We start from the raw sequence: 17,344 nt of genomic DNA on the forward strand, positions 1-17,344 counted from the left end.
AATGTCATTCCCAATGAGAGGGTATAATTTCTATCTTCATGCAGCTAGGTGTTCATATAAACAGTCAGTTGGTTTGGTGCTATCAAGCGTCTAACATATTTCCGTTTTCTTACTAGGGATGCACCGACCGATGTGACTTTCACAGTCTCGATCTGGACTTTGCGTATCTGCCGATAATAAACTGTATACCTTACCTGGTGGAATGCAACAAATTAACACATGAACTAAATTGTTATTGATTAAAATAAATAATTGTGCCCCAGTAGCAACTTAGTCAGCATTCAAAATAAACATGAATCAAACTTAGTTGTAAACATGTTGTGCTAACAGGAAATCAAAATACAAGAATGTAACATTTTGCAGCAATCAATGGCATGAAAATTTGCATTTTTGTTTCTTTCCTCTACCACAATGTTGGAGACTGTGCTGAACAGTTTATCCTGTCTTTTTTAAGAAATTCGGCATGCTCTTTAGAATGATGCTTTTGGAGGAGCTTGATTAAGTTAGTAGTGTTGTATTTTGCGGTGTTACCACCACCACCACCTCTTCATTTACCTTGCAAATATTGCAAGTACCCATCGAAGGACCCGTCAAAAAATACTCCATGACTCGAGTTGACCGGTATGCTGCAAACAAAGAATTGAAGTGAATAGATAGGCATCATAGAGTAGCGTCATTATCCGATATCGTTATTTAGTCGGTAATCGGGACTATAGCTGCAACTAACGATTATTTTCATAATCGATTAATCTGTCGATTAATCGTTTGGTGTTCAGAATATCAGAAAACCTTAAAAAATGTGGATCGGTGTTCGTCAAACCTGGAAATGATGATGTTCTCAAATGTCTTGTTTTGTCCACAAACCAAAATGATTAACTTTTATTGATTTCTTTGTTATCCAGAGCAAAGAAATAAAGAAAATATTCACATTTAAGAAGCTTAAACAACCTGAAATCTTGTTTTAATCATGAAAAAAGCTTCAAACCGATTATTCGATTATCAAAATAGTTGTCGATTAATTTAGTAATCGATTAATAATCGATTCGCCGATTAATCGCTTCAGCTCTAATCGGGACCAATATCAATATTGGATTGCATCCCTATTTGTTACTGCCGGAAAAGGAAAATGAAATTCCAAAAAAGAATAATGTACAGACACAACAGTCACAGAAGAGGAAGAGGAGAAAAATGAGACGGATAGTGGACGGCGATGGGAAGAGCAGACACATGCAGCGTTTGTTTACTACAGAAGCAGAAGTGAAGCTTCTTCTTCTGTTTCTACTTCTACTTAGACAATACTGTGCATGTCAGACTGATTACGTTTAGTCAGAATGGACTAAACGTAATGAGTCTGACATGCACAGTATGTGTGTGTGTGTGTGTGTGTGTGTGTGCACACCACAATCGGATCATTTAATTGTGTCTCCATGTAAACAATAGAATTGTAAATTCCAAACGGAACAAATCTTTTCAGAATAAAGAAATTTTACACATGTAAACATAGCTGCTGTACAGAGCCTTGGTCTCTATCAGTGGTACTGCAGCTCTATTCTTCTCTACTTAATTCTCTCATCTTTAGGAATCTCAAATGCATTGGTGAGTTTTCGTTGTTAAAGACATCTCAGCTACAGTAGCTAGCAAACCAATGGCAGTAGTGCAGGAGCAGATGCAGTTACTCATGAGTGAATAGTAAACTGCTGATAAAGCTTGCTGAGGGTTTTAATTGTATTATTATTATTATTATCATTATTATTATTATTATTATTGTTATTCTTATTGTTTCGCATCATTAGAGTTATGCTAACTATGGCTCTGAGTCATCATGCCATATTTTAGACACCTAAAACAATCCTGAAGAGAAATAAACTGGAAATAAACTATAGTCTACTAGTCTATAATTCCTTTCTGTAGCTGTATGTGTATATATACACTGCATTGGTATTTGGTTGGAGGAGTATTCTTTATCTTGTCCTGCTCTGTGTACTCTGATTCTGGACAGCGTAATGCCCAGACAAATATCTTCCCAAACCCCACTCTTGTATGCTCTCCCAGTTTGGAATGTAAACCCAGCCCTATCCCCTGACATCTCCACTCATTTCTACCAGCTTCCTCACTGAACAGGAGCTCTCAGGCCCAACAGCCTTGTTACTGGACCAGCTGGAGACGTCAGAGTGAGCTTGGCCTCTACCTGTCTCTGCCTGTGTACCTGCGGCACAGAGCTGCAGGGACCTGCACAGGTATCCAGCAGGGGCCACATCCCAATCTGCTTTAGTAAAGTCTGCACACGGGTGGTGTCGATCCACCAGCTTCAGTGCATATCATGGAACACTTCACCTGCCATTTTAACACCAGCACTTCATCGCATGTGCTTTGCACCCTGTGGAGCTGTTAGCTTGACTAACTTCTATTCTACTAGTCTCAATTCTACCAAGAAAACATTGCATGGAAACGATGAATGTTAGTGTGCTGGAGTGCTTTGATCTCAGTGAATGTTGATTGAAGACTGTTGATACAGTTACATAATTACATAATAACCCCTAACCCCTCCACTGACTTACCCTAATGGCAATGTGTGGAAATGTTTTATCTCGATATACATTTTTTGTCAATAGCTATCGATATATATGTCAATATATAAATTAAATCACAATTTCTGTAAGGCTGGCTGATATATCTTATAAATAATATCTCAATATTTTTAGGCTATATCCCGATATATGAGATATATGGTAGTATAAAGATTCACATATGGTTTCATAGATGTTTGAGCGACAATACACTGCAAATACACAATAAGATAAAATGTCTATGGTTTATGATCTGTATGACATGATCTTAAATACAGTTATTACCTTTCATTTCAGATAATACCTGATTTATCTTTTTTTTTTTAAACATGAAATTGACGATTAATATGGTCAAATAACACATAATAACGAGGCTTAGAATTTAATTAAGTGACTTTTTTTATGTATAATTTCACCAATTCCATATATTTTGTAATCAATATATAATATGTACAATAATTAGTGTGTTTCACAAATGTATTCAATGTTATAAATATGATTATTATCAATGCAGCAGCCTTTAAAAGCAGGAAAAGATACCTTATCATGATATGACGATATCAGAATCAGAATCAGAATACTTTATTAATCCCCGGGGAGAAATTGTTTTATATCCAAAATCTAAGACAATACATATACTGCAGATATAGTGTCCATACAGTATCCAACTGCCCAGCTCTCCACTGACTAAACAAAAAGCTCTTGACCTCGTATTTTCTCCTTGACTAAAACTATTGATGACAGATCTGCTTTATTTTTATTATTATTATTATTATTATTTTTTTATATAAAACTAACTTCACCCTTAGACAGAGTGCCTGTGCGTCTTCACAGTCTTACAGTTTTTTTTGTTGTCTTGTTTATTCACTGCAGAGCTTTCACAGTCAGGCAGTGGTGTCATCATTGTCCCGGCACCAGCTAAACGCTCTCCACCAACACCACCGAAGAGGATGACGCCTGTCACCAAGCGCCACTCTGTGGATCCCTCTGCTCCTGCTGAGGTCCCAGAGTCTGCCACCACTGCTCCAGCTGCTGCCCCCGCACTGGCACAGCCTGCTCTCCATAAAGCAGACAACAGTGAAGTCAAAACAAATGCAGCAGCTCCTCAGGCCATCACTGATTCTTTGCCTTCACCACCGACTCACATACCTCCATCACCTCCCAGGGTTCAGTCACTCCAACTTCCCAGCACCACCTCCTCCTCTGCTCCTGTGCCCACCATACAAGCAGATCCCCCCAGCCCAACCACAGAGCCTCCCAACCAACCTCCAGCCATCCCTCTACACATACTCATCCAGAGAGCTTTGGCCAGCCCCGGCCCACCTCAGCCTAACCAGGATGGTTCTCAGAGGGCTCACTCACTGCTGTTCGAGTCTCCTCCAGACTTTCTAACTGATGGGGGTAACTCACGGCATTCTCTCCCCGTCACCATCGAACCTCTCAGACTGTAAGTGTACCATATATTGTACATTGCATGCTCGCATAAGAAATCCTCTTTATCCACACTTTTTGATCTTTACAAAGGGGAGCAGCTAGTGCTTCTTAGAGTGTGGTGAGCCTGGTTGAGCCTATTTTTTAGGAGGAAGATGTGGAGGCTTTCTCCTGTCCGGATGTCGATGGGGAGCTAGTTCCATCATTTGGGAGCTAGGACAGTGAACAGTCTCGAGTTCTGTGAATGCCTCTGTGATCCTCTCAGTGAGGGGGCAGCAAGCCGATATGCCGATGCAGAGCAGAGTGGGCGGGCTGGGGTGTAGGTTTTGATCATGTCCTGGATGTAGGCTGGACTGGATCCGTTTGTAGCATGGAACGCATGCACTAGAGTCTTGAAGCGGATGTGAGCAGCTACAGGAAGCCAGTGAAGGGAGCTTAGGAGCGGTGTAGTGTGAGAGAACTTTGGTAAGTTGAAGACCAGTCGAGCTGCTGCATTCTGGATGAGTTGCAGAGGGCATATGGCACACGCAGGGAGACCAGCCAGGAGGGAGTTGCAGTAATCCAAGCGTGAGATGACAAGAGCCTGGACCAGAACCTGTGCCGCCTTCTGGGTTAGAAGAGGTCGTATCCTTCTGATGTTGTGCAACATTAAAAGGATACAAAACATTTACAAAAATCTTTCTACTCCAGTGACGAACTAATTCATTGCATAACTGCAGCAGCAAGGATTTAGTCAGTGAACTGCATGTGTTTTTGCAGAACTGAAGATATTCTTTAGGGTCTTTGAATCATCTCATGAGCAGCTCCCGTTAGCTGCGACCCCTACATTGCTAATTTCTACTATGTTTTACTTCAGTGATGTGTTATATTGTTGCAAATCAATAAATGTATTTTTAGGGGCCTTACACTTCTGGGGTTTGGGAAGCTCTGGTTTAGACTGTTCTCATTTAAACCATTTTCATTGTCATCATAGCTTCATTTTTTACAAATGTGTGTATGTCTTCAGCACTGTCACAGCCACTGTTTTTCTCCTCAGGCCAGAGGATGATGACTTTGACATGGAGGAGGAGATGAGGAAGCTCCACCCTCAGAGGCCTCCCCGCCAGCCTGAACTGGAGCCCCGCAGCCGCAGGGGTCTGATTGGAGACTCCCGAGTCAGCATCATTCATGAGGGTGGAGCCCCTGGGGACAGCGAGGAAGAGTCGGACTCTGATGGTCCCATCCTGTATAGAGATGACGATGATGATGAAGATGACGACGAAGGTCCTCCAAGTAAGTTTCCTCTCGCATTCATTGGTAGTTTAACTACAATTACATTTGTGAAAAGTAATAGATCAAATGTTTGAGTTGTTAGTCAAAATATCTGCCAGGAAATTATAATTATTCATACCATCGAGCATTGACTTAAATGAAATGGCTCTCCGACTCACTTTGAGGCTGAGATTTTTTGATTTGAATTTCACAAATACCTAAAAATATTGTCACTGAAAACACTGATACAAATAATGAACCTCCTTCCTAAGGCCCGCCCAAGGTCAGTTAACTGACAGCTGAAAAAGAGAGGGATAAAAATACACAACAATATACAACATCAAATAATAACATTAACAAAAACTGTAAAACAGTATTTTAAATGTAAAATAGAATACATAGTATATACGAATAAAAAAACAACAACCAATATGACTATGGCTGAAACTATTCATTGATTATTAATTACTATATTGTCAACTATTTTGATTATCTTAAATGTGAATATATATATTTTTTTCTCCATATAACAAAGAAATCATAAATGTAGTGATTTTCTTGTTTGAGGAAAAAACAAGACAAGACATTTGACAACATCATAATTTCAAAGTTTGGGAAACACTGATCCACTTTTAATCACCATTTATCAATACGATAATAAGTGTTGTGGCTTGACTGCATGTTGCTTGTTATTAGGACTAACACAGAATTAATTCAGACTGACATTTATCTTATTTTTTGAACCCTATAAAAATCACCATGCTGGATTTTGTTTTTTATGAGCTGAAGATGAACGTCGACCTCCAGACCCCTAACCCTGACCCTCCAGAGTTTTGTAAACATAAAGGGCAGCCAGCTGAGTGCTTCATATTAAGGGTCCAAGCTCACACAACGTGAGGACCCTATTGTAACTGAAGGAGTTTATAATTCTAATTCTAATGTTGTGGGGTTATGAATGTGTGGGTTAAATTAATGGGTAAAAACCTGATCTTTTAGGTGATCATTCATAATTGGCAACCTATCAGCGCAGGAACGTGCATGAATGCTGTGAGGGCGTGCACGGGTTTGGAGTGAAAGAGCAAGTTCACGTAATCACTTCAATTACGTCACATCCTTTATGATAATAGCTGCTTATTCAAGTGTAAGTTTGAAGTGTAAAGAGTATGAACTTAACGGCATCAAAATCTGCCACAAACACAACACACAACACCATTCATAAGCTAAAATGCACACGTGTGCACACACAATGAGTGGAATTTGTTATTTATTATATTAACATATTATCTTCAAGAGTCCAGTCTCAGGCCTCAGCCTTTAACAGTAGCCCAGGTTCAAATCCCAGTGTGTGAACGTTCCTGTCAAATAAAGGCTAAACAAATGCTCAAAACTATTTTGTAGTATAAAAGTAGTTAATGGCTAAATGTGTAGTATAAAGTGGTTTGAGTTGGTATGCACTTTATGAATACAGACCATTTACTGTGAAGATAAATTTAGTCTAGCTATACACCAAACAATCTTCTAGGAACACCATCAGTAACAGTAAAATTGAATACACACTTTTCCTTGACGCATATTCTCTTTTGAACGTGAGTGCAGATGTATGGGCAGGTGACGCATACGTCTAAGTGTGTGTGTATATTTGTGGCGTGTGTAACAGGTGGACTGGCGAGTCGTGTGAAGAGGAAGGACACATTAGCCCTGAAGCTGGAGAGACAAGAGAGAGAGGAGAGGGATGCACAGGAGAACCATGACAGCATGAGCTGGCACAGCAGGGAGCAGTGGTTGGCAGTGAGGAACAAGATCGGCACTGCACTGACACGGTAAAGGACTGGCTGATGTGCAACATAATCATATACACTATGTCTCTATCATAAAATTGCATGTGGAAAGTCGGTGTTGTCAGTCGAGAAGGATAGATTGCATCCATTATTCCACATGTAATTCATACACTTGAGAGACTCCATCCTCCCTTCCATCTGTCTTTAGAAATGGTTAATCAACAGTTTTCTCCACCTGCAGGCGACTGAGCCAGAGACCGTCAGCAGATGAGCTGGAGCAGAGGAACATTCTTCAAGGTGAGTGTCACCCTCCATCCATCTCCTTAGTTATTTGTGTTTGGGTCAAAAAGATCTGATTATGATATACCTTTATATACCGATACAGCAGAAATATGGACTTGATTGTGATAAACCGATATACACTGCCTGGCCAACCTAAAAAATGGTCACACACTCAAATATTTGGTTGGACCCATGGACTCATTCTCTGTGGCATTGTTTCAATAAGCTTCTGCAATGTCACAAGATTTATATCCCAAAGATTCTCAATGGGGTTAAGGTCTGGACTCTGTGGTGAAAATGGTGTCTCATGCTCCCTGAACCACTCTTTCACTATATGAGCCCGATGAATCCTGGCATTGTCATCTTGGAATATGCCCGTGCCATCAGGGAAGAAACAATCCGTTGATGGAATAATCTGGTCATAGAGTATATTCAGGTAGTCCCCTGACCTCATACTTTGGGCACAGAATCAGTGATATTTTCATCGACGATGAGGAAGTTATTTCGTTGACGCCCTTTTTTTTCATGACGATAACGGGACAGTGACGAGACGAACATGGATCTTTGATGACGAACACATGACGTGTGTTAGTTTTTGTTGACGAGACGAAAATTGACACAAATGTTAGTGGGCAGCCTGTCAGATGTTCAAAATGCATGACATTTCTGCATTTTGTGTGCGTAATCCTTGGTCCGTGCTTCAACGTGGGTCAGGTGGGTTGCGTCATCGCTGCCGACCCCTCGCTAAATCAAGTCAATATGGACTCATGAAACTTTCTTTTAAGTTGTTTGTGCTTCTTAAAAGAGAGTGATAAAACACTGTAAATATACTCTAAAACTAAATATTTAAAATCTGTATGACATGATCTTTAAATACAGTCGTTACCTTTCATTTCAGATAACACCTGGTTTATTTCTTTGGCTTTTTAGTGTTAAATGAAGGTATTTAACATTAGATGTGTGTTAGAAACAATGAAATTGACTATAAATATGGTCATTTTCTGCGATAACACAAAAAACTAGGCATGTTATTGGTGTTATTGACTGACATTAAAATATGCATTTATTAATCAATATGTATACAATATTAAATGTATGTGTATTTCATTATTTTAACATGATGATTATCAGTGTAATGGCCAACCAGGAAAAGTCATCACAGATACTTTATCATGATATGATGGTATTTAAAAATCTAATCTCAGTCACTTCAGACCAAAGATGTATGTACAGAGGAAGTTTGTGTTTGTGGTACAGTGCACATTGTGTACAAACACTGACAGAGACTGAATCTAATATCCATTTAATATTCTTTTAAGCTGTTTCACTGAACAGTTAAATTTATGGTTATCAAAAATACAAAAGAAACACATGATATCCTAACGTATAAAAATAACTCTTAGGCATAAGTGAACCGAAAGTCGCTACCTGGGGCCCCTGATCTCCCAAAAACCTCATGTTTTAACAGATGGAAAAAAAATCAACATGTTTTAAATTTCTAAACCAAAGTCATTAAACTGAAACAATGACTCGATTATTAATCCATCACTAAATGAATCGGTTAGAAGCTTTTTTTCATTATTAAAACACAATTTCTGATCGTTTCAGCATCTTAAGTTTGAATATTTTCTGGTTTTGTTGCTCCATGTAACAAAGAAATCATTCAAACGAAATCATTTTGGTATGAGTACAAAAACAGGACATTTGAGAACATCTTCATTTCCAGGTTTGACAAACACTGATTGACGTTTTTCAACTTTTCTGACATTTTATGGACCAAACGATTACTCGATTCATTGGGAAAATAATCGACAGATGAATCGATTATTAAAAAAAATGTTACTTGCAGCTCTATGACTTAAGGGCTGCACTGAATGATTATTTTCATGATCAATTCATCTGTTCATTATTTTCTCAAGTAATTGAGTACTTGTTTGGTCCATAAAATGTTAAACTGTTTCTAAACCTGGAAATGATGATGTTCTCAAATGTCTTGTATTTGTCCTCATACCAAAATGATTCTGTTTTAATGATTTCTTTAGTACATGGAGCAAAGAAACCGGACCAATATTCAGATTTAAGAAGCTGAAAAATCAGAAAGCTTGTTTAAGCTTTTAACTGTATGTTGGGAACATAAACAAGTGAAAGGAGTCATTGTATCAGATTTAATAAGTGCAGTATGTTTTATGACGTGTGAGCGCGGGGCTCTGTGTGAGCCACTTCAAAACTGTGTCTTGCTTTCTTAGTGACACAGGTGAAGAGGTACGGCTGCACAGCAATAAAAAACACCGCATTATTCTGTCCAGTATAAAACCAGTAGGGATGCATGATATTGGACATTTTGAGTTTTGTGGCTTATAACCAGTAATGATATAAAGTTTTATGTTATGAACATAAATATCATGGATACTTCAAAGCCAGCTCTCTGCAGTCGTGCACTAAAGTAGATTGAAGTCAATATTGTTTCTTGGCAGAGCTGAGATCTACCAGAGCACATTTTCTACTTTTCTGTTGGATCAAATTTGATAAATTGATGAGAGCAGATGCTCTCTATATTTGTTTTATCCCATTACTTTTCATGCCTTTGGCTTTTTACAATTTATTTGTTTAATTGTCTTAAGATATTTACACACATGTATCGAAAAGGCATCATTTTGATTGATCTATATTATTTTTAAATTTAATATTAGCTAAACTTATGCTGCGTTACATTTGCATAGGAACTGAGGGCGATGTAATAAAAACTTAATCGAGGAAAACAACCCAACAACCATCTCAGCTGACATATAGGGACGTGAAGAAGTAAAGACGTGAACATTCAACATTTTTGAGGGAAAACACTGGAGACTAAAATACAAATGTACAAAAAACAGGAGGTTAAAGAAAGTTCAAATGTTAATAGTAACCGATGAAATAAAAAATAAGTAAATCAGTACATAAAAGTAAGTAAATGAATGAATAAAATAAGTACCATAAGCAATGAAGTATAAGATAAACTAGAAATTGATAAGATAATAGAATAGAAATGATATTCTGTAAAAGGAGAATAAAGTCATTTGTTTCTGATCCTGAATTTGAAGTAAAAAAAAAAAATATTAGAGTTTAAATAAATAATAAAGATCAAGTAATGTCAGGTTTAAAAGGTAGGTCTTTAAAAAGTGTTTTGATTTTACAGCTGCTCCATCAAAACATGGAAACTATGAAGGATTTTACAGATATTGGTCCAAATAGGACGGCGTCTAGCTTTGGATCCAGACCTCTCGTCTACATGTTGTTTACTCTGATCCTGTGTCAAAATGACTTGGTCCAAGTACACAACAGCAGACCAGCAGACTGTGAGTGTAGTACAATCATCTTTGAACCCAGAACCAAGTATGAAGCTGATACTTGTGAGCTTCTGTCAGCACATTTTGATCCAGGACTCGCAGCAGCGCGCTGCTTCTCCCTCGTCCTCAGATGACCGCACCGAGACAATGCTTTGCACTTTCACTAAAACAATGCCGTGCCTTGTGTGGAGTGAGTCAGCGATTTAAAGATTCCTGTTACATCAGTGTGCCGACAGCAGCTCAATTGAAATGTCCCTGACTGGCTGCAGTTTCTTCCCACTCTCATATTGAATGTGTTTTCTCTCTGAAGCCAAGAATGAAGCAGATCGACGATTAGAGAGATGTGAGATCAAACGGAGGCTCACCAGAAAGGTCAGAAAGCTACAGTGGAACTTTTTATCATACACTTTTTTACAATTTGTAAACACCTCAGTTTGTTCCCCCATCAGCTGTCGCAGAGGCCCACAGTGGCCGAACTCCAGGCCAGGAAGATCCTGCGTTTCCACGAATATGTGGAGTGCACCCATGCCCAGGACTACGACCGTCGAGCAGATAAACCGTGGACCAAGCTGACTCCTGCTGACAAGGTGACACATGACACACACTCACAAACTCAACAGCCAACAAACAACATAAGCTATCTGTTTCTTTTCTATTCATACTTAACATTTTTCTAAAAGACAGCATAGTTTCAGGAAATGTCTCTTAATGCTGTCATACATACAGTTGAAACCAGAAGTTTACATACACTATATAAAAAGACACATGCTTTTTTTCTCACTGTCTAACATGGAATCAGACAATCACTTTTCCTGTTTTAGGTCCGTTAGGATTACCAGAATTATTTCTATTTGCTAAATGCCAGAATAATGAGAGAATGATTTTTTTAGACAATTTTTTATTATTTTAAGTCAGAAGTGCCCAAATGAAGATGTCATGTCTTTGGAAGCATCTGATGGTTTATTGACAACATTTGAGTTCATTAGAGACACACCTGTGGATGTATTTTAAGGCACACCTGAAACACACTGCTTCTTTGTGTAACATCATGGGAAAGTCAAAATAACTCAGCCAAAATATCAGGAAGAGAATTGTGGACTTGCACAAGTCTGGTTCATCCTTGGGTGCAATTTCCAGATTGATTCAGAAGCAGTATGCTTCGGTCATTGTCCATTTGGAAGACCCATTTGCGCCCAAGCTTCAACTTCCTGGTTGATGTCTTGAGATGTTGCTTCAGTATTTCCACATAATGTTCTTTCCTCATGATGCCATCTATTTTGTGAAGTGCACCAGTCCCTCCTGCAGCAAAACAACCCCACAACATGATGCTGCCCCCCCCGTATTTCACAGTTGGGATGGTGTTCTCAGGCTTGCAAGCTTCCCCCTTTTTCCTCCAAATGTAACAATGGTGATTATGGCCAAACAGTTTGATTTTAGTTTTGTCAGACCACAGGACATGTCTCCAAAAATGAAGGTCTTTGTCCCTGTGTGCATTTGCAAACTGTAATCTGGCTTTTTTATGTTTCTTTTGGAGTAATGGCTTCTTCCTGGCAGAGTGGCCTTTCAGCCCATGTGGGTACAGTAGTCGTTTCACTGTGGATAATGACACACTCTTACCAGCTTCAGCCAGCATCTTCACAATGTCTTTTGCTTTTGTTCTTGGGTTGATATGCACATTTCGGACCTAAAACAGGAAAAGTGATTGTCTGATTTTATGTCAGACAGTGAGAAAAAAAAGCATATGTGTCTTTTTATATAGTGTATGTAAACTGGTTTCAACTGTCAACTGTATGTCAGACCTGAAACATGCACACTGTGCACATTTATTTATTTATTATTTTTTGAATAAAGCTTTATTCTTTTTATTCTATTTATTTACTATATATTTCAATGTATACATCACAGAAACGGAGACAGAACTAAGGAAAGAAAATAAAACAATCTCCGCATACAAAAAGAGTAAGACGACAAAGCAAATGCAGGTGTTTTCTCTGGTTGTCTTCTGGTTGCAAGGGTTTTGCAAAAAAAGGCACACTTGCAAAAAAGGCACTTCGTGCTCCCAAAATGCTGTTTCTGTGTGGATAAAACACCAATTATGATTTAAAAAAAGACTGAAGCGTTTTTTTTGTGTGGACAGTCCCTCAGTTTTGAGAATAATCTCAGAAATGTTGCCTCATGACTAGTGACACTATAGGTGGGAACATAAATGTATCTAGTACTCTAATACTGTATGTGTTGAGTGTGAGTGTTGGTGCAGCTACAGTGAGAAATCATCTAAATACACACACTGTCTTTGATAACACCTGCTGAAGTGCTGTTTCTCTCATGTTTCCTCACAGGCTGCCATCCGCAAAGAGCTTAATGAATTCAAGAGTTCTGAGATGGAGGTTCATGAAGAAAGCAAGATCTATACCAGGTCAGGCTCACACACACACACACACACACACACACACTGCCACATCAATAATTCATTTTCACTCTTTTCTCCATTTATTCAGTAAAACCCATCAGTATTGGACCAGTTGGGTTTTTTTGTTTTGCTGCTGAAGCGTGGAGAATAAAACAAATTCTCTGCTCTGTCCTCCAGGTTCCATCGTCCTTAGCTTTCCACTGTAAAACACTCAGACTGGGAAGAGGTACTATACAACCCTTATCCCTTCCTATATGAGCTCAACACATGATGTGACCGGAGCTGATAAACTGGAACCAAAGCAAGACAACGCCACAATCATTCTGGCCAAGCCTGGTCCCCCAAACAGACTGTTAAGGGGACTGTATTGGAATCACTACAGCAAGAGTTTGATTAGCACCCGATGCTAACACTAATGTGAGTGAGGAGTCCTTCCTTCATCTCTCTGCTGGTGCTCGGTAACGTGGGGAGACTTTGCTCTTCATTCTTTTGCCTGCCTCCATGAGCAGAACAGGAAGACCATGCACGCACCGACACAAGTGTACTTCCTGTTAGCATCACTGACGTTAGCAGCGGCTCATTCTGGAGTCAGATTAAACACTGTTAATAAAAATATATGTATGCATGTTTGGTACTACCACTAAGGTGCTATGTTGCACTAGCCTTATTCCACACGTAATATTACACTGTCATTAATTGACAAAATGTGAAAGATGCTGGAACGACACTGTTTTCTTTTTTTTGTCTCATTTAAACCTCACTCATAACTGTAGAATCAACAGTTGATCGACCTGCTGTCCCACCATGTGCATTCAACTGTATTTTCATCATCATTTACACGATTGTCACAGAGCACATATGACTAAATTATCCTCTAATAAGGCACCTTGTGTTCCTTAGTTGAAAAAAAATTCAAGGTTTTGAGCATATCTCCTTTTTAATAATAAATTATCCAAGCAGGAAAATGTACATATTTTTATTTTCCTCGCTTTTATGATCCTTTATGATATATGTAAGTGTATAGATGGATGGCCACAAATGTATAGCTCACTATGTAGATTTGATTATTGACTTTATATTGTGTATCTACAGTAATGCTGACATGTTTCAATTGTAAAGTATTTCTCAAATGTCTTTTTCAAGCACAGTGGTACAAACGTTCTTTCTTTTCTTTTTTTGATACAGATCTCTTTAAAGTTTAAACTTTTTTGCAAGAACACTGTACAAATGGAAAATCCACTCAGAAATTAAAAGAAGCAATGATTTTCATTTCAGCATGATGTGATTATTCACCAGTATCCACTCCACCAACATGTATTCCTTTCAAGGATGGTGGTGATGAGAAGATGAGTGGTCTCTTGAAATGACCAGATGAGGGCAGTGTAATATAAAATTCACAAAGCTCTCATCAGCATGCCGGAGGAGTCATTTGCTTCTCCAGTGCAGCTGACATTTCTCTTGAACAAATATTCAGTGGTGTCTCCTTAACCTCCCCCATTCTGCTAATTATTGCTATAATGACATGGAATTAACAAGGCTCCAGCTTTCTCTTCTAATTAGCCTTCATATAGTTACTGAAATGATAAATTAGATTTTTGTGGTTGTCAGAGATACTGACCACATAGTCGGCACAACGTTGGATAGATGACAAGCGAGCAGAAGAAGACGGAGCGATGGGAACAAACACAAGCAACGGATTTCGTGGTTAACACTGGATCAACCATGAACTCAGGCTAGATTTACCAAGAGTTAGTCTGCACAGCAACGTTAACACGGTGACAGATGGTGGGCAACAGTATATTGGTGATAAAGCAAGCTATCTTTCAACTGAAAGATTCCGCTAGTCTACATATCAATGTGTCCTTGGGCAAGACACTTAACCCATGAATGGGTATAAAAGATGTGTGATAGAAAATGCTACTACACATAGATGTGCTGTATGAAAGTGTGAGTGAATGGCAGAACTGAAGTGTCTTGCTACGGGCACGAGTAAGTGCAGTGCCAAGTTTGACGTTGTTTGGATAGTAATGCAAAAGATATCGTTAAATATATCGGTAAAAGAAGCACTACTATGTAGGAGGGAAAAACTAACCGTGCTAATCTGTTTAAGACCTTTATCAGGTTCTGGAGTTTTGATCTGACAAGGGAAAGTATCATTAATTTAGAGATTTTTGTGTCTTACAATTAAGGGGCTACATCATTCTCACTTGCAACATGGGTAATACCGTAGACCACTGGTGCCATACAATAGAGCTCGCCAGACCACATGACCAAAACGCAATGCATTATGGGGGTTAAAGGCAAAATGTGAGTGAGTTCTCACTAGAGGGTTAATGTTAAACTTGGTGCGCATACAACCAATGACTCGCTCCACGTTGATCCTGGTGTGAGCTCGTTTCCTGGTCTGTTACACATCTTTTGCATCCAGTTGATCCCTGGTGAATGCAGGGAGTTTCAGTGTGTCACCCTGCTGTCCACCTGTGTTGTCCATTGGAGCAGCATCCTCATGACATGTCTGTGCCTCTTGATCTGACGACCCTGTTTCCATCTCAGCTACAGATTGATTGAATGACTTGGGTTAGGGTTCCTGATGAAGTGATGAAGATGAAGTGCTGTCTGATGGTGATAAGAATAAGAAATATTGTTGTTATACAATATCATTTGAAATCAACAAAATTACAAGGTGCTGTAATATTTATCATACAGATGCATTGATCAGTGAATTATCATATCAATTAAGGTACCAAAACATTTACCTGAATTTACCTGCATTGTCCTCATTGTTTGCTTGTCCTGCTGATGTTACATTACATTACATTACATTACATTACATGTCATTTAGCAGACGCTTTTATCCAAAGCGACTTACAAGGGAATTGAGTACAACCAGCCAGGGGTGGAGTTGAACTTGCGACCATGAAGTCTTTGCACACATGTTGTTTCCACCCAGGTGAGAGATTGTTGTTGTGATCTTTTCGAACGGGTCAAATGTATACTATATTGAAATTGCCGTTTTGTTATTATTATTATCATTAGCGTTATTATTATTTTATTTTTTTCTTCATTTGTTTATTCATTTTCATCTATTTTGATCGTTCAAAATAAATCTATCAATCAATCTTTTCGTCCTGGCTCTTAACTGGTTAAACCTCAAGGTGCATCTGAGACATGGCTTGTCTTCCAAGCTGGAAAACGATAGAAGCCTATTCCTTTGTTCTTTTCGTTTGTGGCGGTCATGAACGTGACTGTGACAATTTACTACGCAGCAGCTCCTCGCCATCTCTTAGTATACCTGCAGACAAAGTATGCTATACAACAATAACTTTACGCACCGCTCCCGCCGAAGATATATGTCATGATATATGTCTGGGCGAAGAAGCCTTCCGTACCCAGAATGCATTGTGTCATTACGTCACCTTGGCGAGCTCTATAGTACAACTGTTTAAAGATGTGTTTCCTTTAATTAACAGCTCTAAATTAACTCAAATGAATCTATCCTTATGAACTGGATATATGCCCCAAACTTTTTAAAGTAGCAGTTATTAAACCCCTTCTCAAAAAAGCGACCCTCAACCCAGATGTTTTAGCTAATTATTGACCTATATCAAATCTTCCCTTCTTTTTTAAAATCTTAGAAAAGCCGTTTGACAATCAATTATGTGAATATTTGCACATTAATGGCCTGTTTGAAGATTTTAGCACAGAAGCACAGAAACAGCACTAGTTAAAGTTAGTAACTCAGATAATGGTCTACTCTTTTTACTTGTCCTTAGATTAAGATCTTAGTGCTTAGTTTAATTAGCCTTTAGATGTTAGATCTCAGTGCTCCATTGATCATAATATTTTATTGCAGAAACTGGAGCAGACTCATGGAAACACAGGTGCTGCCCTCTGCTGGTTTAAATCATACTTATCTGATAGATTCCAGTCTGTTCATGTTAATGATAAAGCCTCACTACAATAATTGTGGAGTTCCACGAGGCTCAGTGCTCGGGCCTATACTTTTTACCTTATATATGCTTCCTCTAGGGAACATTATTTGAAAGCACAACGTACACTTTCATTGGTAGGCAGATGACACACAGCTATATTTATCAATGAGGCTGGATTAAATAAATCAGGTTGTCTCAGAGACGTTAAGTCCTGGACCACCTGTAACTTTCTACTTTTAAACTTTTCTAAACTTTTTTAAACAGCCTTCTTCCACCTGTGGAACATTATGAAAATTAGAAACATTCTGTCTTTACAGGATGTTGAAAAACTAGTTCATGCTTTGGTTACATCTAGATTAGATTACTG

At 38.7% G+C, this 17,344-nt stretch overlaps 1 protein-coding gene across 5 annotated transcripts in view; it reads left to right on the top strand.

Moving 5' to 3' along the window:
- phactr4a (phosphatase and actin regulator 4a) overlaps positions 1 to 14,314 on the top strand; it is a 48,328-nt gene extending 34,014 nt beyond the window's left edge. For 4 of the 5 annotated variants that reach the window (XM_058618473.1, XM_058618474.1, XM_058618472.1 and 1 more), the window contains 9 exons: positions 2,106 to 2,237; positions 3,441 to 4,014; positions 5,035 to 5,270; positions 6,907 to 7,069; positions 7,269 to 7,324; positions 10,946 to 11,007; positions 11,085 to 11,222; positions 12,975 to 13,051; positions 13,223 to 14,314. In XM_058618473.1, the coding sequence (XP_058474456.1) occupies positions 2,106 to 2,237; positions 3,441 to 4,014; positions 5,035 to 5,270; positions 6,907 to 7,069; positions 7,269 to 7,324; positions 10,946 to 11,007; positions 11,085 to 11,222; positions 12,975 to 13,051; positions 13,223 to 13,238 (1,454 nt within the window). In that variant the 3' untranslated portion in view covers positions 13,239 to 14,314. The remainder of the gene's footprint in view (positions 1 to 2,105; positions 2,238 to 3,440; positions 4,015 to 5,034; positions 5,271 to 6,906; positions 7,070 to 7,268; positions 7,325 to 10,945; positions 11,008 to 11,084; positions 11,223 to 12,974; positions 13,052 to 13,222) is intronic. The other variant, XM_058618476.1, reaches the window with a different exon arrangement.
- The last annotated feature ends 3,030 nt before the right edge of the window (positions 14,315 to 17,344 follow it).

This window comes from Solea solea, chromosome 20 (genome assembly GCF_958295425.1).
Source record: "Solea solea chromosome 20, fSolSol10.1, whole genome shotgun sequence".
NCBI classification, from domain to species: domain Eukaryota; kingdom Metazoa; phylum Chordata; class Actinopteri; order Pleuronectiformes; family Soleidae; genus Solea; species Solea solea.